Source organism: Kogia breviceps, chromosome 18 (genome assembly GCF_026419965.1).
Source record: "Kogia breviceps isolate mKogBre1 chromosome 18, mKogBre1 haplotype 1, whole genome shotgun sequence".
Taxonomy (NCBI): Eukaryota; Metazoa; Chordata; class Mammalia; order Artiodactyla; family Physeteridae; genus Kogia; species Kogia breviceps.
In genome coordinates, this window is record NC_081327.1 from 9,593,184 (window position 1) to 9,615,418 (window position 22,235).

Here is a 22,235-nt window from a genome sequence, read left to right on the forward strand (position 1 = left end):
TCACACAGGAGAAAAAAATCTTATAAATATGACCAGCGTGGAAAGGACTTTAGTCAGAGCTCAGGACTTACTGTTCACTATAACACCCATTCAGGGGAGAAAACTTGTGAGGGTCAGGAGCGGGCTAAGGGCTGCAAACAGAGCCCAGACCTTGCCAGGAATCAGAAAGGCCCCTTGGGAGACAAACCCTATAAAGGCATCGAATGTGGCAAAGCGCAGTTCCTCTCTTCACAACCATCACCGAGTCCACACGGGGGAGATGCCCTACACATGTGACGTGTGTGGGAAGGGGATCGGATTCAGGTTGCTTCTGTGTATCCACCAGGGAGTCCACACAGGGAAAAGGCCCTATATAGGCACAGAGTGTGGGAAGGGCTTCGATCGGAGCTCCAGACTTCTTATCCATCAGAGGGTCCACACTGGAGAGGAACTACAAATGCAGCAAGTGCAGCCAGTGCTTCGGCTCAAGCTCCGTCCTGCAAGTCCACTGGAGGCCGCGCGTGGTGGGGAGAAGTCTCATAGGTGTGGCAAGTGTGGAAAGGGCTTCAGCCAAAGCACACACCTGCACATTCACCAGAGGTCCGCACGGGGGAGAAACCCTACAAATACGACGTGTGCAGGAAGGCTTTCGCCTACAGCTTTCGTTTCTGCACACTCACCGGAGAGTTCACACGGGAGAAAAGCCTTACACGTGCCAAGTGTGCGGTAAGGGCTTCAGTTACAGCTCCTATGTTCAGTTACATCAGAGAGATCACACCCGAGAGAAACCGCATAAACGGGATGAGTGTGGGAAGGGCTTCATTCGGAACGCCGATCTTCACGTTCATCTCAGAGTCCGCACAGGAGGGAGGCCCTGTAAGTATAAAGAATGCAGGAAGGGCTTCCGTCGTAACTCTTATCCTCTTGCCCGTCAGGCAGCACATAGGGATGAGGTGGACCATGCATGTCATGAGCACGGCAAGGCTCCGGAAATATGCAGCTCAGACCTTCTTACTCAGCCAAGACTGCACAAGAGAACAGAAACATTATACGTGTAGTCAGTCTGTGTTCAATCAGGAAAACAGAAGCCACTTATGTATTCCAGATGACAGAGGCTTACTCAGCCATTGGGAGGGCCGGAGGGAGCAAAGGACAGGGACACGACCACCCATGGTGTCAGCTGGCGGCACTGAAGCACGTGGTTCTTAAGGGCACTCCAGGAAACCACTGTGGATCTCAGCACCTTCCTTGAAGCTCTCATCAACTGCTCTCTGCTGTCGTGGCAAAGAAAGTGATTTTTTTTTTTAGGTTTTGAAGCTTTACTTATTTATTTATTATTTTTTGCAGTACGCCGGGCCTCTCACTGTTGTGGCCTCTCCCGTTGCGGAGCAGAGGCTCTGGACGCGCAGGCTCAGCGGCCGTGGCTCACGGGCCCAGCTGCTCCACGGCATGTGGGATCCTCCCGGACCGGGGCACGAACCCGTGTCCCCTGCATTGGCAGGCGGACTCTCAACTGCTGCACCACCAGGGAAGCCCTATTTATTTATTTTTTGAATTTAGAAAGTGATTCTTGACAAATGGATGGTTTGTGGCAATAGTTACAGGTCAAATTTCCATTAATGGATATGCCCAGGAAGGAAATTCTAATTGGGATGAGGAGAGTAAGAACTTCAGTCCAGCCATAATCTTTAGGTGATTTTGGGTTTTTTTGTTTTGTTTTTGGAGTCTCCTCTAGAAAGATAGTCTCCGTTAAGAACATTCAAAATAGTGCTCAGACATGAGAGCTATGTTATTAGTATGGTAAGAATTAGGCCATACTCAGGTTTTCAGATCCATTAGAATTTCCACACAGGAGAAGCTCCGTAGAAGTGATATTTTAAGGGTGTGGCAGATATAGTGATACGTATTCATATTCGTACTGGTTCTTTTTGCTGGGCACATAGGAAGACTCCATTTCCCAGCAGGCCTTGCAGTTAAGGGTGGGCCCATGTGATCGAGTTTCAACCAATGGAATGTCTGCAAAAATGATATACACTACTTCCAGGACTAGCTTACAAGCATCTGGCGATGTCCTCCAGGCTTCTCTTTCCTGTCGTAGTGATTTTGGAGGCTGTTTCTTCCAGACGGGAATGATGGGGAAGGTGGCTATCTGTGTTAGACTTTTTTTTTTTTGAGTGAGAAATAAACATTTATTGTGTTACACTACTGGGATTTGGACAGTTTATTTGTTACAACATTGCCTAGGCTGTACTGCCTAGTACAGAGGGATTTAATAGCAACATATTTCACAGTCACTGGTATCCACATAAGGAAGCAACATTAGAATTCGAGTTCAAAACTTAAAATATTTATTTATTTATTTAGGCTGTGCCGGGTCTTAGCTGTGGCACGCAGGATCTTCATTGTGGCATGAGGGATATTTATTTAGTTCTGGCATGCGGACTTCTTAGTTGCGGCATGTGAACTCTTAGTTGCTGCATGCATGCGGGATCTAGTTCCCCGACCAGGGCTCGAACCCGGGCTTCTGCATTGGGAGCATGAAGTCTTACCCACTGGACCAACAGGGAGGTCCCTAAAACTTTTAAATCTTTGAGGCGCTCTGTGGCAGCGCAGGCGTTTAAGTGGTGTAGGTAGGACTTCTTTAGTGAGAATCTTCATTCATTGGTCTGTACATAAAAGAGACCTGTTCCAAGTGGTGTGCATGTGTAAAACTTTACCAAAAGTGCAATCTATGGACATAAGAAATCCCATGCAGTAGAGAACCTCCATAATGTGTTGTGAAAAAGTTTGTCAGCTCACATCTTAAATGCAATTTTAAAAAATGGTGTCCTGCAAATAGTCTTAATAAAATTAAGTAAAACTAACATTTACTGAAGTGAGTAACAACTACAGAAGGCCAAGCCAAAGTGTTCATTGTCAGAAGCAGACACCACTGTTTCTCAGCAGTCTTGTTTAATGATGGGTTTTTAGAAGGTCCTCATTTTGTCAAGTTCCTACCAAAATAGTGATTTAGTTTCAGATTATAGTTGGATTTGGGAGGAGGAGATACCTTTACAATATCTTTATTCATCTTCAATAACAATGTATTTTTTTGTATCTTAGTTTATTTATAGGTTTCTTCATTTGGTTCATATTTTATTCCTAGTTTTTCTTACATTACATTTTCTTACTAGTTATTGTCTGTAGCTGAAACAGCCATTCAAATGCAAATAAAACCATCCCTGAAGTATTACTTTCTTACCGATTCAGGTGGGCAATAGTGAAAGATTAACAAAGCTCATTGTCAGTAAGGGAGTAGAAAAAAGTTAGCATCCTCACATAAGTTAGTGGGAGGAAAAACCAGGTGTAACATTTCTGGAGGGGATTTTGTATATATGTATCAAAGTGTATAAGGAGCATTGTCTTTGATCCACTAACCCTACTACTCAAAATTGATCTTTCAGACATAATTGCACAAGTTGGAAAAGATGGTTTCAGAAGGGAACACCTTCTAACAATTGTGCAATAATAAAAATTGCAAAGAACCTAAAGATCCATGAATAAGAGATTGAGCAAGGATTTCCCTGGCGGTCCAGTGGTTAAGACTCTGCACTTCCACTGCAGGGGGCACCGGTTCGATCCCTAGTCAGGAAACTAAGATTCCCATATACTGCTCAGTGTGGCCAAAAAAAGGAGTCATGTTTTAATAAAAGAGAGAGAGAGAAAAGTTGAGCAAATTATGGTATCCCCATGTAATGGAATAATATACACCATTAAAAATGATCTAGACCTACAAATTTTTCACATATTGTTTGGAGGACAAAAAAATGAAGTTATAAAAGATCAAGTACAATCTGTGACTAATAGAAAAGATTTTTAGAATGCAGAGCAGCACTGGGAACCATCCCCCTCCACCACTCAACACTTCACTTTTCAGTGTTGTAATGCTTTCCCCAAATTATTTTCCTCATCTGAAAAATCTTTGCTTTTCTCTTACCCTGTTATTAATATATGTGAAACTTCAAAACTGAGATTACCAAATATTCTTTTTCCTCTCACAAGGATAGAATCTGTTATATAGGAGATCATGTGATGTGATTTGTGATAGTGGTTTCCTTGTTTTAAGCCATGTGTGTTTTTTTACATATTTGCTGTTATTTCTTTTTGTTTTTCTCTTTGTTGGAGAGAAACTGGCCCAGGATTTGCATTGGCTTTGGTTGAACGGAATGTTTCTGTTCAAATACTTTCAGTCCCTTCTATGAAGTATTCTTGCCAAAAACAAAAACAAAAACAAAAAAACCTGTATCTAATCTAGCCTTTAAATCAAAATTCTACTTTACAGGAAATTTAGAAGATGAGAGGAGAAAGTATGAGAAGCCGTTAGACAAATCCAGAATTCAGACACCTAATTTGACATCTTGATTTCTCCAACAGTTCAAGGACATTAAAAAATGGCAGTGCTTGTGTATGTATGTAGGATATAGTTCTAGAATAAATGAGCCTCAGCTGAGATAACAATCAAATACAATGAATTGATCTACTTGGATAGTGACTGGAATAAACCAGCTGTAAAATATTATTTTTTTTAAGCAATACGGTATTTGGAAGGAAATGACAATGTCAAAGTCTGTTTTAAAATCCTTTAGTAACAAAATTTTAAAATGCTAAGTGAAGCCAGTGTGGCATGTTGATAAGTGTTAAATTTAAGGTATATGTATTTAGTATTGATATTTCATATTACTATTCTCCATACTTTCATATTATTTTTAGAAGTTTCATTTTTAAAAATTATTTCCTGTCCAGAAGGAAAGCGGTAAGTACATACTTCCTGTAGTTTCACTTGTTAGAGTTATATGACTCCATCTCCTACATCAACCTACCTACCCCACAGCCTCAAATAATCATGACCTCACTTTGTTTAAACAGATCTGTAGCAAAGAAATATTCTTAGCAAATATATGATGTCAAAGAGAACAACACAGGAGTAGTCAAGGGGAAGCCTGAGTTTGAATTCAACAAATTTCGAGGAAAGAGACCTTTTCCCTAAAACAATATTTTCTCCAGTTCCTTGCCCGTGCAGCTCCTCTCATTTGTCAGAAACAACACTGCACTTTCTGTTTTACGGCCTGAAGAGTACGTGAAATTCCTTGTGGATTCTTGGCATCTTGCAGTAAATAGTTTATGCCAGACAGCAAAGTCAGAAGTAGATGAAGACAGGCACAAATAAAGAGACAATGGAGTCAAACCAAGTCTGAGATTCCATGTTCCTTAAGGTCGATATCCAGTGTAGCACAGACCAAGTCCCTTGTCTTTTGTCATAGGCATAGCTTTCCTGCTAAAATGTGTTAATTTTCTTTTAATGTGAAATGCTTCTCTTTTTTCCTCCTAAATATCCATATTTCCTTTAAATTCCCACGTTCTAGTTTTTCCTTGGGAAAAAAAAAAATACAAGGTTGAATTTTACCAAAAGAAATAGTGGAGGGAAGGCGGAAGCACTACCACGCAGACCATTCTGGGAGTTGTAGTCTGAAGCAGTTCCACCCCAGACAGGCAGGGCTGTAGACCCATTGGGAATTCTGGGAAGTGTAGTCCAGAAGCTGCGTGCAATCGCCAACACTTCCTCTTCAGGAGTGCGGGGTGCGGCCCCTCTCGGATGGTCTCCGGATCCAGGGAAATGAGTTGCAGGAACTTCCGCTCCAGGGGAGGTTGCGGCCATCATTCACCATGTGGAGTGGAGACTTCAGTCCCAGCAACTACTCCGCACCTCCTCAACCCACACGAGGGACCAACAGTGGCCCGGCCCTCTGCCTTGAGGAAGAGAAGCGATGGTCGGCGGAGGACAAGGGGTAGAGGCATTTGCGCCTCCCTCTCGGCAGAGCCTCCTAGCGTTTGCAGCGGTTAGCGCGTCCCAGGTTGGGGTAATGCATCGCTGATTTGATGGTCTGTTGGGTTCTGTCCTCCCCCAGCCTCTCCTTGACTCTCAATCAGCACAGCCACTTTCTAGTGTTATAACTTTGGGTGAGTTCTCTGTGAATCAGTTGCCAGGGTATAATTATATAGTACTTAGTGGGATTGTGAGAGTTAAATGAAATTAATACTTTTAAAACGTGTGGAATAGTAATGGAGCACAGAAAAAGTTGCTTGTTATGGATGCACAGAGTTCTAAGCAAAGCAAATATAACAATAATTCTGTATGGAAAAAAATTAATTTCCGTATGTTAAAAAGGCAACATACATAAAGGTAGAAGACATAGTAAACTGGGCTGAAAATATTGACCTATTTGACATATATGCTAGAAAATGGCTTAAAATCCTTAACAGGAATCTTAAGATAATGAAACCTCAATAGGAATATGGATATGAATACAGCAAAGGATATGAATAGTCAAGTTTTTAAAAGAAGCAATCGCCATAGCAAGTAAATACATGGAAAAATGTGATTAATTATCAAATAAGCAACATGTTTAAACAAGTAGTTCTTCACTGATTCCTCTGGAATCGTGTGAAATATAATCTAGGCTCTAAGGGTAGTAGCCAACCTTCCGCCTTAGGAGAGCAATGACGTGAGGGTTCTGGGAAGTGTAGTCTAACAGCTCTGTAGGCGGCGAACTTCCGCTACAGGGGGCGTGGCTGTGACTAGTATCTTGTCGGGAATTCTGGGAGCTTAACCAAGAATTGTGGGTAGAGTCACTTCCTGCAGGGAAGTGAGGTTGTGGCAGTCCTTCTTCTGGAGAAACTGAGTCAGGCACGGGACGGCAATGCTTCTTTGCTTGGCTGGGGTCAACGGTGACATGTCCTTGGCCTTATGAGAGGGAATGTGCAGGCAGAGGCAGAGAGTGGGGTTGGGCCCTACTGGAGTGAGCCTTCTTGAATGCCACGACTGGTGGTCTAGGGTTGAGTCTCCTGTATTCTGTGCTGTCTGTTCCTAATCGCCAACTGACCCGGCAGCTCTGCCACCTCCTAGTGGTGCGAGATTAAGCAGCTAACGATCTGCTTGTGCCTTGCATTCCTTTATGTATTTAATTTCCTGAGAAATGTTGAGTTACCTGACAACTTACATGAGCCCAGGAAGAGATGAGTCCCACTTGCAGTGCTACCAGTCCTTTTTTCTGACCCCTGCAGTAATCCAGGCTATTCCTGACTTTCTTCTGGGTTCATTTTCTCTCTCTTTCAGAAGTGTGTGGTGGTGGTGTGTGTGTGTGTGTGTGTGTCTGTGTCTCCAGGATAGTGTGTGTTTGTGTTCTGTGATTCCTGCAGAAGGGAGACACAGTTCTGATTACCCCAGCCTTGTTTCCTTTCCCAGCCTTAACTTCTTTTTTAAAAATTAATTAATTTTCTTTTTGGCCACGTTGCTGTGCGTGGGCTTTCTGTAGTTGCGGCGAGTGGGGGCTACTCTAAGTTGCAGTGCGCGGGCTTCTCATTGCGGTGGCTTCTCGTTGCGGAGCACGGGCTTCAGTAGTTGTGGCACATGGGCTTAGTTGCTCCGCAGCATGTGGGATCTTCCCGGACAAGGGCTTGAACCCTTGTCCCCTGCCTTGGCAGGCGGATTCTTAGCCACTGTGCCATAAGGGAAGTCCTTAGGTGTTCTTGTTTTGTTTTAATGTTTATTTAGGCCGTGCGGGATCTTTGTTGCGGGCATGCGGGATCTTTGTTGCGGGCATGCGGGATCTTTTTTTTTTTTAGTTTTGCGACATGCGGACTTTTAATTGTGGCATGCATGCGGGATCCAGTTCCCTGCCTAGGGACCGAACCCGGGCCACGTGCATTGGGAGTGCAGAGTTTTACCCACTGGACCACCAGGGAAGTCCCTCTTCAGATGATTCTGATACACATGACTTTAAAATCCTGATACCAAGTATGTGAATCACTGTCGCCCTCTATTGGCAGAGCCTAACATAGACCCACATGGCAAAGTAAAGAGAATAGCTGCAGATTTCCCTCTCATTCCAGCCCCATAAAGCAATGTAAAGAAGGTTGGGTTGGGAGCTAAGAGATAATTTACTAAATGCATACATGGAAATTTTTTAATTATCTTTTTGTTATTGATTTTTGGCTGAATTTCATTGTATTCAGAAAGCATTTAGTTTTATTTCAATATTTTGAAATTTGTTATTCTTTTTGGCGCACCCTATGACCCCTTTCTGTAATTTTTTTTTTTTTTTTCGGTACGCGGGCCTCTCACTGTTGTGGCCTCTCCCGTTGCAGAGCACAGGCTCTGGACGCGCAGGCTCAGCAGCCATGGCTCACGGGCCCAGCCACTCTGCAGCATGTGGGATCCTCCCGGACCGGGATACGAACCCGTGTCCCCTGCATCGGCAGGATGACTCTCAACCACTGCGCCACCAGGGAAGCCTCTGTAAATATTTTATGTGTGCTTGAAAAGATCTGTATTTTATAGGTATTGCCAGCACCTTTTGTTTCCCCTAGCCCCAAATGGGTGTCAAGAGTGTTACAGAGTTTCTAGGCTTTTTGGCTCTTTGACTAGACCATCACCCCAGGAGAAAAGCAGCTCCTAATACATGACTCCCCAACTTTTTCTGAATTTTAGTCCACTAACTCTCCATTACCTTGTGTTTTGATGCCTTCCAATACTTAAAAAAAATGTATCCACCTTTCATGTGCCAGGTGTTTGTCCCAAATTACCTATTTTATTATTACTGGAAGTGTAAGTATACAAAACATTTTCTTTATTTTGTCTAGTGTATTTTTAAATTTCCCTGTCATTTTATCCCCCAAACTTACCTTTTATCAGATTGATCTTCCTTAATTCATAAGCTACATATTAGATAAGTATTTTTAAAAACATTTCCTTTTGGGAGGGGTTGTTAAAGAGTCACGTGGTATAATTTCTTTAAATGATCCCCTTCTTTTAACCACTGAGCATTTTCACATAGTGGCTGTTATGTCATTTTTCTTTTACTCCTTAGTGAGAGTACTTGCCCAGCATTAGAACTGGTTACAGTTGGACACTGTATGGGACCTTGTTCAGCTATTTTCAACACCATATTTTCCTTATTCTTGCCAAAAATCTAACCTTTAACCTCCAGTTCACAGAATATATCAAGTTTCAGGGCAATAAATGCCAGGTCAAAAAAGCCATCGGACAAATGCAGAATGTAAGCAATCCTACATGACAACTGACCTAGTTAGTTCAGTAGATGAAGGGCATACAAAAAAAGGGGAAGGGGAGCTGTTCTAGATTACAAGAGGGTCAAGTGATATAACATCAAATACAATTAATGTACCAGCATAAAGGAAAATAATATGCATTTCTTTTTTAAAAATTAATTTATTTTTGGCTGTGTTGGGTCTTCGTTGCTGCACGCGGGCTTTCTCTAGTTGCGGTGAGGGGGGGCTACTCCTCGTTGCGGTGCACAGGCTTTTCATTGCGGTGGCTTCGCTTATTGTGGAGCACAGGCTGTAGGCACGCGGGCTCAGTAGTTGTGGCGCGTTGGCTGTAGAGTGCAGGCTCAGTAGTTGTGGCACACAGGCATGTGGGATATTCCCGGACCAGGGCTCGAACCTGTGTCGCCTGCATTGGCAGGCAGATTCTTAACCGCCGAGCCACCAGGGAAGTCCAAGGAAAATAATACGTATTTCTTCCCCAAGAGAAGAGTGGGCAATTAAACTTTCTCCTCTCTTTTTTTCTTTATTTCTGCTAGTTTTCTGACAACGTATAGTATTTATGATATCAAGAGCAGGGTGAAAATATACTAGAAGCTCAAAAAAGAAAAAAATTCAAGATTTCATAAAGGATTTATCCCTTCCCATATTGGAATGTTTTATCTGTATCACTACAGCTCCTTCCATTTGCCTTATGGCCCACATTTCATAGTTATCAATTAAAGCCAAGGAAATGTGGAAAACATTTGCTGCTGCTGCTGCTTTATGCCCTGGTCAGTGGTTGCATCTGCTTCTTGTGGATTCTTCACGTTCATGTCCATTCTTGTGGATCTTGGAATGAACAGCTCATGGGAGGTAGCAGTGTCAAGAGTTCTAGATGCATTCACACCCATACAGAATGAAAGAAGCAATCCAGTCAAAGTAAGGTTGAGATCCTGTATTCCTTACATTCAGTGCCCAGTGCAGGCAGCACAATTTTCTTTTAGTATTGCATTTTTTGCCTACAAATCGCTTTCTTTATATAATCTATTCCCTTCCTCCCTCCTTCCCTCTCTCTCTTTTTTCACATTTCAAGCTTCTCTAGTCTGTCTTCATGGGTAGTTTCTATGAGTAGGTAGGTGGATAGGTAAATAGGGTTTACTCTGGTTGAGTTTGATTTGTTTTGGTCATGTTAAAAAAATTTTTTTTAAGAAAAAAGGGAGAGGAAGACCAAGCTCGACTAACAGTATAGAGTTGATTCATACTGACTATCCTAAAGAGAATACCGGCTATCCAAATACTGTCTACCCAAAAGAGAAAAGGCAGTCTTGCGGATAGGGCTGCCCCCCAGAAGATTCGGTAATGGTAGCTCAGAAGATCCACAGAATCAGAGACAGGCTCCGAAAAGGCGCCTTTAAGCAAATACAGAATTGTGTAGTGGAGCGCTCTAGGTTTGGAAGTATTTCGGCTCCGGGAAGGCGGGGTTACGAAATTCATTCTGGGACGCTGTGAAGTGCAAGCCACACGCTCAGTATAGCAGCCAGCACTTCCGCCCTGGGAAGGCGACGAGGTGCCTGGGAATTCTGGGAAGTGTAGCCTGGGAACACCGTAGTTGGATAACTTCCGCTACAGGAGGATGAGGCTGTGTCCCTGCTCCCGTTGGGGATTCTGGGAAGCGTAGTCCAGAAGGTCTCTGTAGGCAGAGTCACTTCCGGCCCAGGTACGCGAGGCCGCGGCCTTCTTTCCTCTCGGAAAGGTGAGCCTTCCCTCCCCCGGGGCCCCCTCCCCGCGTCTACACTGACCTTTCTTCTCTTTGTTGTGGGCCAATGGCGACCCGGCCCTCGACCTTGGAGAAGGAATCCATCTGCGGCGAGGGGCGCGGTTGGTGCTCCCTTTGAATGAGCCTCCTGGAGCGTGGGACTGTTGGTGCATCTCTGGTTTAGGGGCCTGGGCCGTATGTCTCTGGGGTTGGGGGTCTCCTGGGTTCTGTACTTGCCCGCCCCCCCCCCTTTTCGCGACCACCAGCCCGCGCTGCCGCTTCCTAACAGTATATTCGGCGAGTGTCTTCATGTCTCTGTCTCCTCTTCTTTAAAGTTGGCTTTAGTGTCTACCTAACAGGGCTATTTTGAGAGTTAAATGAGAATGTACAGGAGAAGACTTAGGACAGAGGCTGGCTTGTGGTTAAAAATCACAAGGTCCCTTGTTACTAGTATTTTTTTAATTTCCCGAAAAGCGCTCAGTTCCCTGAAAGCTTTTGTGAACCCGGGATTGGGTCAGAGCTCCTGCTACAGTGTCCCTGGCCCTTCTCTGATCCCTGAAAGAATCGGGGCTGAACCCAGACTCCTAATTTTTTTAATTAAAATTTTTGGAGGGGATCACTTCTGGCTGTTGTCTGGGATGTGCACTGTGATTTATGTGGGAGTACTGATGGAGTTCTGATTTCTTTCAGCCTCCTTTCCTCTCCCAGCCTTATCTTGCAAAAGGCTGCAGTGAAGAGGGAATGACCCTTTGGCCGCAGGCTGCAGAGACTCACCTGACTAGGACTTAGCATCCTTCTTCCTCTTATGTCATCTCTTCGCAGGGGAAAAGACATTTCCATCACTCATGGGCAAATTCTGCTACAAAGATGCCCTGATATTTGTTGAATAAATGCAGGAAGGGATGGGGGAATACGTGGGCATGAGTAATAATGATAATGTTTAAACATTTAGTGCTAAACATTAATCTAGGAGCTTTATATGAATGAACATATTTAATCCTCACAAGAGCCCTATAGGAACTGGGGATACTGTTATTCCCATGTTAAAGATGAGGAAACAGACACAGAGCCTGAGTTGTTTATCCTAGGTCACACAGCTAGTAAGAGGCTTAGCTGGGATTTGAATTTAGGTAGTTTCAATCTGCTGCCTTAGTTGTTAATGTGTTTAGTGTCAGGTTGTGAAGGCATGTTTGGATTTTTGTAGAGGACCATGAAAGCTTTGAGTTTTTTATGAGATTTTTTTCAGTTATCTGCAATTTAATTGACTTTTATTTGAAATAATATTATAGTTCATATTCTGATTATAAAAATAATTGCATATTATAGAGAATTAAGAAAAGTTATGAAGGATGTAGTACAGGATGTAGACATAACAATATTAATATTTTAATGTTTTCCTGTTCTGTAGATTTATTTTTGGACTTTTACTTACGTTTTTCAAAATAGGTATCATAGGTTTTATTTTCCCCTTAAGTTCTTACTGTGGAAATTTACAAACAGAGCAAAATGTAATAAGAATAAAATAATGAACCCCTGTGGAACCATCACCCAAATTCAACCCTTGTTAACATTTGTCAGTCTTGTATCAACACACCCCTGCTCCAATTTTTTTTGTTTCAGTATTTTAAAGCAAGTCCCCAACATTGAGTCAGTATGATAGTGATTGATTTATTGTTATAATTGCCAAAAATTGATTATCATCCATTGTTTATATCCAAGACCAAGAAAGGGAGATGTTAGCAGCTACTCCAAGGTTTTTATTTTTGCAGCTTGGAGACTGGCACTCATTTGAGAAAGCTAGGGGACACAAGAGCATTGCACTTTGGAGAGGGATGGTTCCAAAGTCCAGTGCTCTTTGTTTTCCCATATACAGTTTGACTTACCTATGTCTTGGGGCTCTTTGTTTCTCATCTCTCTCTTTTCATACACTGAAAGTTATTCTGTTGCTGGGACCATGTCATATTTTTCTCTGTGTGCCCAGCACACAGTACAAGATTGGCAAGGGTTTGGAGTTAAGAGTAGCTACTCAACAGACTGCCGGCATCAAGAGTTTGCAGTGCAGAATTCCTGAAATTGGAATTAGGTAACAAAACAGAATAGAAATAACCTATGGAGATGTTCCTTAATCTTTAATGTTGGTGTGCTATAGAAGACCAGGCAGTGTTTCCAGTGACTTACAGATACTAACTTATTTTTCATAACAAACCTATCAATACCCTCATTTTACAGATGAGAAACAGGTTTTTTAAAACAATCATCATACAGTAAAATTAACTATTTTTTTCCTGTTTGGGGTAGAATTCTATTACTTTTACCACAGGTGTAGATTCATATAATCACCACTTTCATCAGCCACAGAACAGTTCCATCACACCAAAACATTCTCCTGTTTTCCTTTTATAATCACCCCTTGCCACATCTGTAACCACTGGTGACCACTATAACCCTATAATTTCATCTCTTTGAGAATGTCATATAAATGGCCTTATACCATGTGTAACCTTTTAGGGCTGGATTCTTTAACTCAGTATAATGTGTTTTTTTAATGAAAAATTTTATTTGAGCCAAATCGAAGGTTATAACCTGGGAACAGCATCTCAGAGAGCTCCAAGAACTGTTCCCAGCTTAATGCCTTTGACATTCATCCTAGTTGTGTATCAATACTTTGTTTTTATTGCTGATTAATATTACATTTATGGATATACCATAGTTTATCCATTCACCCATTGAAGAATATTTGGAATGTTTCTAGCTTTTGGCATTTATGAATAAGCTGCTATAAATATTTGTGTACAAGGTTTTCTTTGCTTATTTTTCTAGAATTCATAACCAGGAATGGGATTGCTGGGTCATATGGAAAATGTATGTTAAACTTTGTAAGAAGCGGTCAAACTGTTCTCCAGGGTATCTACTATTTTGCATTCCCATTAATGATATATGAGAGTACCAGTTTCTCCACATCCTTGTCAGCACTTAGTATTTTCTGGTTTTGTTTTTTTAAATTTTAGCCATTATGGTAGGCATGTGTTGGTATCTTATTGTGACTTTTATATACATTTCCTTAATGACTAATGATGTTCAGCTGGTATACCTTTTTTTCAGCTTATTTTACCTTCTTTACTAAAGTGTTTTGCCCAGTTTTAAAGTGAGTAATTAAGTTGTGTTTTCCATATTGTTGATTTTTGAGTTATTCATATATTCTAGATACAAGTCCTTTGTCAAGATATGTCCTTTGCAAATATTTTTCTCAGCCGATAGCTTATCTTTTCATTCTCTTAACAGTGTCTTTTGCAGAGCAAAAGTTTTTAATTTTGATGAAGTCTGATTTATCAGTGTTTTCTTTTATGAATTGTGCCTTTCATGTCTAAGAACTCTGCCTAATTCCAAGTCAGGAAGATTTTTCTCTTATATTTTCCTCTAGAAGTAATGATATCTACTTTTTCATTCCTAATATTGGTAACGTTTGTTATCTCTCTTTTATTTTTTGCCACTCTTGCTAGAGTTTTTGTTATGGTAAAAAAACAACAACTACTTTTGATTTCATTGATTTTCTCTATTACACATCTACTTTCAGTTTCATTGATTTCTATATTTACCTTTATTATTTCCTTTCTTTTGCTTGACTTGGGTTTATTTTGCTTCTCTTTTCTAGTATCTTAAGTGTAACTTATAGGTTTTCTTTTAAGAAGTTGAGCAAATCCCAAACAGGATGAACTCATAGCAATCCAAGCCCAGGCATATTATAATCAAACTGCTGAAAACTAAAGACAAAGAAAGAAACTAGAAAGGAGCCAGAGAAAACTAATGCATTACCTTATGCTCTAGTTGTCATGTATTGCATGTATATAACTTGAAAACCCTATAGTGTTATAATTTTTGCTTCCAGTGGTCAAATATATTTTAAAGAACGCAAAAGACGAGTAACCTATCATATTTTCCCGGATGTTTACTGTTCTCTTGCTCCTCCTTCCTGATGATGCAAATATTTTTCTTTTATTTCCTTTGAAAGTTTTCCTTCACCAATCCTTTTAGAGCAGGTTTGCTCCCTATGAATTCTTAGTTCATCTGAGAATATCTTTATTTCACCTTCATTCCTAAATATTTTTCTAAACTATTATCTTTAGTATACAATTCTGCTTTGGCAGTTCTTTTCTTTCACTACTTTAAAAGTATTATGCTACTTCCTTCTGGCCTCATGGTTCCTAATGAGAAATCTGGGTTCATTCGAATCATTGTACCCCTGTAGGTAATGCATTGTTTTTCTCTGGCTGCTTTCAAGCAGCATTATCACCTGGGAGCTCTATATAAAGACAAGTCCTTGGGTCCAGTTTCATGCCAATTTATTTAGAATTTTGAAGGGGTGGGACCAAGGCTCTTCCTTTTAATAGGAGCCCCAGGTGATCTTTATTTACTTTAAGATTGACGATCTGCCTTGTTTTAACTTTTGACAACAATCGAAATTTATAAAGTAGTTTGGCACTACTTGGGATTCAAACAACATTAGTTGTCATTGAAATGACTTTAGTACAGTATAAGTGCTATTTTTGCCTTCTAGGTTGAATTCATTAAAAAACATCATGAAGTCTGCAGCTAAAGCTAATTTCCAAAGCCATTCATTGTTCAATGATTGTGGTGGAGGGCAGCTTTTCTCACTTAGAAAGCCCGAGATTTAAAACGTCACAATAAAACTTTACTGCAGCTCAGCCATTGAACTGCTGGGTGGTAAGGCAAGTCAGGATATTTAGCTTCTGCTTCTGATGAAATTCATGAAACTTTTGATGATTAAGTCCATGAGAGTAAATGAAGTTCACTGTTGATGCTACTGCTTCAGTAGCACCTGATATATTAAAATATTTTCTGCAAAGTACCTGCTGATGAACAATACAATAAAGAACCATAGACTACAAACTTACATTTTTACCAGCTTTATAAATTTGTAATCAGTTTTCACACAGTCCAGAAGATTACACTTCAGGTTACACTGCATTAGTTTGTTTTCAACTTCTTTGAAAATATTTTCACCTGTAGTTGTTCCACGCAGGCTATTCTTGTGACTTACTGATTAGTCATTTCAAACTTGGCAATGATTCCTTCAATAAACAGTTACTGAGCAACATCTGTGACATATGCTGAATTGCCAAGAGCTCAATAAAGGTTATCAGAATTATTTCCCTTGTATTTTAATTGACTATAATGTTCCCATTGTATTCAACTCTTTGAGCAACAATTCTTGCCCAAAGTCTAATAATCTCAGAAAAGTTTATTTTTTCAGGACACATTTCTTTGGCTGCCACAGTCAAACATGATTTAATTAACTCATCATTGGTAAATTGCTTTATTTGCTTGGGGCAGAAATAGAAGCTGAATATCTGAATATCCAAAACTTATTTTGGTTGCAGCCTCATTTTCATTATTTTTGTGAAGAATATCTGTTCCAATGAGACATTTCATTAAAATTTTTAAATTCTTCTGACTAGTGCTTTACTGTGAATTGAGCATATTTGTGATGAATGCTTAGTCTGCTAATGTTCACATATATTGTATTCTTTTAGCTTAGCTATGTTGTTGCTGCATAAAAGGCAAAAGGCTTTGCCATCTAATTCTGTAACAAAATATTTTACTTCCAGTGTGCCTTAAAAGTGCAACATTTGAAGTCTCTTTTTCTCGTTTTGACATGATGAGTAAGTGCTAGTAATAAAAGAATTTAAATGTGGTACATCATTACATGCGATACTTAAAAAAATAACACGACGTGATACTTGAAGTGCTGTTGAGCTATAGCTAGGTCACTATGATTTGTACTGTGTTTAGCAACAGTATAAAGAAATGAGAGGGGCACATATGGTCTCTGTTGTAACTACACAACTCTGCTGCTGTAGTATGAAAGCAGCCATAGACAATACGTAAACAAATGAGCATGGTAATGTTCCAGTAAAACTTTATGGACATTGAAATTTGAATTTCATGTAATTTTTATGTGTCTTAAAATAATATTCTTTAAAAAAAATTTTCCCAACCATTTAAAAAACTCAGTCCATCTCTAAGAATGTTAAAAACCATCATTAGCACACAGCTTATACAAAAACAAGCAGTGGACCAGAATTGGCCATATTTTGCCAACCCCGATTTTGTCTAGTGTTTTCATGTTTTCAGTTACATTGATTTATGTTTTATGTTTATTTTGGATTTATTGACTTCTGTCTTACGTTTATTATTTCCTTTTTTTCTGTTTGTTTTAGGTTTAATTTATTTGCCCTTTTCCCCCTAGTTGTTAGCTTAGATAATGGATTTAAGTCTCCTCCTCTTTTCTAATATATACATCATTGAGTACATTTTTTAAAATAATATCTGCTTTGGCAGCATCTCATACTTTTTGATATGTTGTGTCTTCATTTTCATTCCATTCAAAATATGCTCTTTCTTTCTTTCTTTGGTTGCGCTGGGTCTTTGTTGTGGCAGGCAGGCTCCTTAGTTGCGGCAGGCAGGCTCCTTTAGTTGCAGCTCAAGGGCTCCTTAGTTGTGGCTGGCAGGCTCCTGAGTTGCGGCTCACCGGCTCCTTAATTGCGGCATGCAGGCTCCTTAGTTGTGGCATGTGAACTCTTAGTTGCGGCATGCGTGTGGGATCTAGTTCCCTGACCAGGGATCAAACCCGGGCCCCCTGCATTGGGAGTGCAGAGTCTTAACCACTGCACCAGCAGGGAAGTCCCTGCTCTACTTTCTTTTGTGACTGTCCATTGGTTGCTAGAAGTATGCTGTTTAATTTCTAAATGTTTGGAGATGTCCAGATATCTTTTTGTTTTTCATCTCTTGTTTAATGCTATAATAATTAGAGAAAATATCACTTCTGGATACATCATAAACAAACTTCTGAAAATTAAAGATAAAAATTCTTGAGTACACTTAGAGAAAATATGTGGTAGAACAATGATTCATACTTCTGCAGATTTCTCATTGGAAATCATGTAGGCCAGAAAACATTGGAACAGCATCTTTGAGGTGCTTAAACAAATTGTCAACTCAGAGTTATATATCCAGTGAAAATTTCCTTCAGGAAGAAGGGGGGAAAATGTCACACCTATGCTAAAAAGGGGTGTTAAAGGAAGTTCTTCAGGTTGAACAGAAATGATACCAAATGGAAACTAGGAACTTCAGAAATGAAAAAAGAGCAACAAAAATAGTAAGTTTTTTTGTAAATATAAAATATTGTTTTTCTCCTCTTAAAAATGCAACTGTTTAAAATAAAAATTATAGCTTTCTTGGCTAGAGCACTGTATATAGAGAATACATACAACAACTAATACAAGAACGGGGGAACTGGTAAAATAATAACACTAAGTACACTGTGAAAGATATGTATATTGCAACCCCGGAGGAGGAAAAAAAAAAAATAGGTGATAATAGCCAAAAACTAATAGATAAAAAGAGATGAATTTAATTCTAAAAAAAATTCAACCCAAAAGAGGGCAGAAAAAGGGTCATAGAGGAAGAAAATCAAGAAGGAAAACAGGGAAAAATTATAAAATGGTAGACTTAAATCTGACCATATTAAAAATTACATGAAATGCCAGTAACCTAAATACGCTAATTTTAAAAGATTAAGATTGGATAAAGAACAGAAACTGAGTATATGCTGCCTAAAGGAGCCCCACTTTAGCTATAAGGATATAGATATGTTAAAAGGATTTTTTTAAAAAGTACCATGCAAACATCAATCAAAAGAAGGCTGAAGTGACTATATTAATCTCAGACAAAATAGACTTCAGAACAAGGACTATCACCAGGGAGAAGTAGGGACATTACACCAAGCGTCAATTCACCACGTAGACATAACAATCCTAAATGTGTATCTAGAAAACTGCAGAAAATAGGAATCTTCAGCTATGTGAGATTGTATTCAAATTTTCTGAAAATGGATGTGGGAGAATAAACAGTATAACTATTCCCTGTCCTTTATCTCAGTGAGTTTTGGTGGGATGCCTAAGCCACCAGCTTTTTCAGACTGTTCCAAAGGTAATATACACCTATTGATAATTACTACCCAAAGTAAATATACTTAGAAACAAACCAGGGCTAATGTGTGGCTTCTGTGTATTTCATGGTGATAATGAGGATGCTACAAATAATAGCTAACATTTATTAGGTGTTTATTATGAACCTCACTGGCTTTCTAATGCTTTGGTGGATTAACTCATCAGTTCTTCATAATAACCCTATTTTTATTTCCATTTTACAGATGAAGAAACAGAGGCATCAAGAGGTTAATTAGCTTGTAAAAATTTACTTTGCCAGTAAGTGGCAGAATCAAGATGGAAGCTTGGTGGCCTGATTCTCTAGCCTGGGCTCTTGGCCAAAGCCCTGCTTTCATTAGACTGGCAAAGTGGGTTTTAGGAATTAATAAGGCTGCAGCCAAACCTGTTAAAAGGTATCCTAGAGCAGCTGAGTGTTAAAAGCTAAGAGGGTCAAGGATGCAAGTGGGCAAACTACTGCCCATGGCTTATTTTTGTAAATCCCCTTTTCCTCCCCAGCTAAGAATGGTTTTTATTGGATTGGCCAAAAGGTTCATTCGATTTTTTCCGTAAGGTGGCTCTAGTAGCCCTTAGTTGTCTTTAACTTCATTCGAAACAATTTCGTTAGATTGTATGTAACAGCTGTCATTATCAGTGTTCATTTAAAAAAAGACTTATGAATTTTTGTGTAGCCATTTTAATATTGAAGATGGAAGGAAAAGAAAGCAACGTCTTTGACATATTATGCTTTATTGTTTCAAGAAAGGTAAAAACGTAACTGAAACACGAAAAAAGATTTTTGCACTGTATGGAGAAGGTGCTGTGACTGATCGAATGTGTCAGAAGTGGTTTGCGAAGTTTCATGCTGGAGATTTCTTGCTGGACGAGGCTCCCCGGTTGGGTAGACTGATTGAAGTTGGTAGTGATCAAATCGAGACATTAATTGAGAGCAATCAACGTTACACCATGCGGGAGACAGCCGACATACTCAAAATATCCAAATCAAGCGTTGAAAATCATTTGTGCCAGCTTGGTTATGTTAATCGCTTTGATGTTTGGCTTCCATGTAAGTTAAGTGAAAAACTTTCTTGACCATATTTCTGCATGCTATTCTCTGCTTAAATGTAATGAAAACGTTCTGTTTTTAAAACAAATTGTGACAGGCAGTGAAAAATGGATACTGTACAGTAATGTGGAACGGAAGAGATTGTGGAGCAAGTGAAATAAACCACCACCAACCACACCAAAGGCCAGTCTTCATCCAAAGAAGGTGATGTTGTGTATATGGTGGGATTGGAAGGGAGCCCTCAATTATAAGCTCCTTATGGAAGCCCAAACAACTAGTTCCAACAAGTCCTGCTCCCGGTTAGACCAACTGAAAGTAGCACTCAACGAAAAGTGTCCAGAATTAGTCAACAGAAAATGCAAAATCTTCCATCCGGATCATGCAAGACCACATGTTTCTTTGATAACCAGGCAAAAACTGTCACAGCTTGGCTGGGAAGTTCTGATTCATCTGCCATATTCACCAGACACTGCACCTTCAGATTTCCGTTTATTTCAGTCTTTACAAAATTCTCTTAATAGAAAAAAATTCCAATTCCCTGGAAGACGGTAAAAGGCACCTGGGACAGTTTTTTGCTCAGAAAGGTAAAAAGTTTTGGGAAGATGGAATTATGAAGCTGCCTGAAAAATGGCAGAAGGTAGTGGAACAAAAGGGTGAATACGCTGTTCAATAAAGTTCTTGGTGAAAATGAAAAATGTGTCTTTTATTTTTACTTGGAAACCAAAGGCACTTTTTGGCCAACCCAATACATACGAAAGGTTGTAAAAAGAACAAAAAGAACAGCATTCCACAGAGACAGTTTGTGGCCACAAAGCCCATGATTAGCCCTTTTATGAGTTCTTTTTCTTCCACAGATGGCTTTGAAGTTGCTTGGGAATAGTAAATAAGATAAATAACAGTAAATAACTATCGAGAACAGTAAATAACCTTGAGGAAGAACCCAAGAAATTAAACTGCTGTTCTCCAGATCCTCCCAAAGGTCAAGCAGTGAGCCAATGCTTTACACAGATATAGTAGCATCATGGGCTTCTTTAATCTTTATTGTACCCATGTTGGAAGAGGGAAGTATCAGTACCAGTTGAGCCTCCTCCTGCTTCAGGAGGAATATTCACCAGCCACTAAACTTTTCAGAAGGGTGGGCTCAGTGTCTAAACAAATGTTATTATCAGGGCAACAACTTATTAAGTGAAAAGCCATAATCTCTGCTATGCAGATTTCTTTCAACCCCATCTGCAAGGACAGTTTTATGATGTAGAATAGTAACTGCTTCCCTGCAGCTACAAGATAATAGAAAACATTGGTACAGTTACAACAGTTTTCCACTACTCACCCACATAATCCTAACGGCAATCTTACAGTGTTGGTACTATTATGATCCCAATGCTGCAGCTTGCAGAAATGAAACCTAGAGAGGTTAATTAATTTAATCATGATTAAAAATATATAGCGGGCTTCCCTGGTGGCGCAGTGGTTGAGAATCTGCCTGCTAATGCAGGGGACATGGGTTCGAGCCCTGGAAGGATCCCACATGCTGCGGAGCAACTAGGCCCGTGAGCCACAACTACTGAGCCTGCTCGTCTGGAGCCTGTGCTCCACAACAAGAGAGGCCGCGATAGTGAGAGGCCCGTGCACTGCGATGAAGAGTGGCCCCCGCTTGCCACAACTAGAGAAAGCCCTCGCACAGAAACGAAGACCCAACACGGCAAAAATAAATTAATTAATTAATAAACTCCTACCCCCAACATCTTCTTTAAAAAAAAAATATATATATATATATATATATATATCAGTGCCAATATACAGCAATTTTATAGCAATGTGAGGTTTTGAAAACGAATTGTCCCCGGAGGCCACTTTTAACCAGTACCTCTCCTCTCCCACTTAACTGTCTCTCCTTTCGCACATTTCCCAGGATCAGAATGAGTACCTGGGGAGCCTCGAGGTGTGTGAGAACTGCCAGGTATAGCAGTGCAGGCTGTCCTATGCTTTCGGGCATCCTGCCGGGATAGCCTAGTGGCAGCAGGACCCCAGCCCACACCCTGCTTGTGAAGGTGTGTGTGCCTGGGAGGAGGGACATCTTTTTCTGATTTGCACAGACATGCATTTCCCGCTCTCATGGCTTCTTTCTTTTTACCTTTTGTGCCTCTTCAGGTCTCTGCCTTTCCCCAGGAAACGGAGAAGATGATCAAGTTCCAGGTGAGTTGGATTTTTATTTCCGTCACTTAACAGGTATTACATTTCTTAGTAAGTGGACACCATTTTTCTCTTCCTTGCCAAGCGTAAAGAATGACAGCAGGGCTTCCCTGGTGGCGCAGTGGTTGAGAATCCGCCTGCCGATGCAGGG

The 22,235-nt window shown here is 40.4% G+C and overlaps 1 protein-coding gene across 7 annotated transcripts in view; it reads left to right on the top strand.

Moving 5' to 3' along the window:
- The window catches only part of LOC131744718 (zinc finger protein 112-like), a 52,756-nt gene that overhangs the window by 13,203 nt on the left and 17,318 nt on the right, over positions 1-22,235 (top strand). For 3 of the 7 annotated variants that reach the window (XM_067020149.1, XM_067020148.1, XM_067020150.1), the window contains one exon: positions 22,043-22,087. In XM_067020149.1, the coding sequence (XP_066876250.1) occupies positions 22,043-22,087 (45 nt within the window). Of the gene's footprint in view, positions 1-5,659; positions 5,877-10,739; positions 10,817-21,803; positions 21,943-22,042; positions 22,088-22,235 lie in introns of those variants that run through there. The other 4 variants (XM_059044486.2, XM_059044484.2, XM_067020147.1 and 1 more) reach the window with 4 other exon arrangements.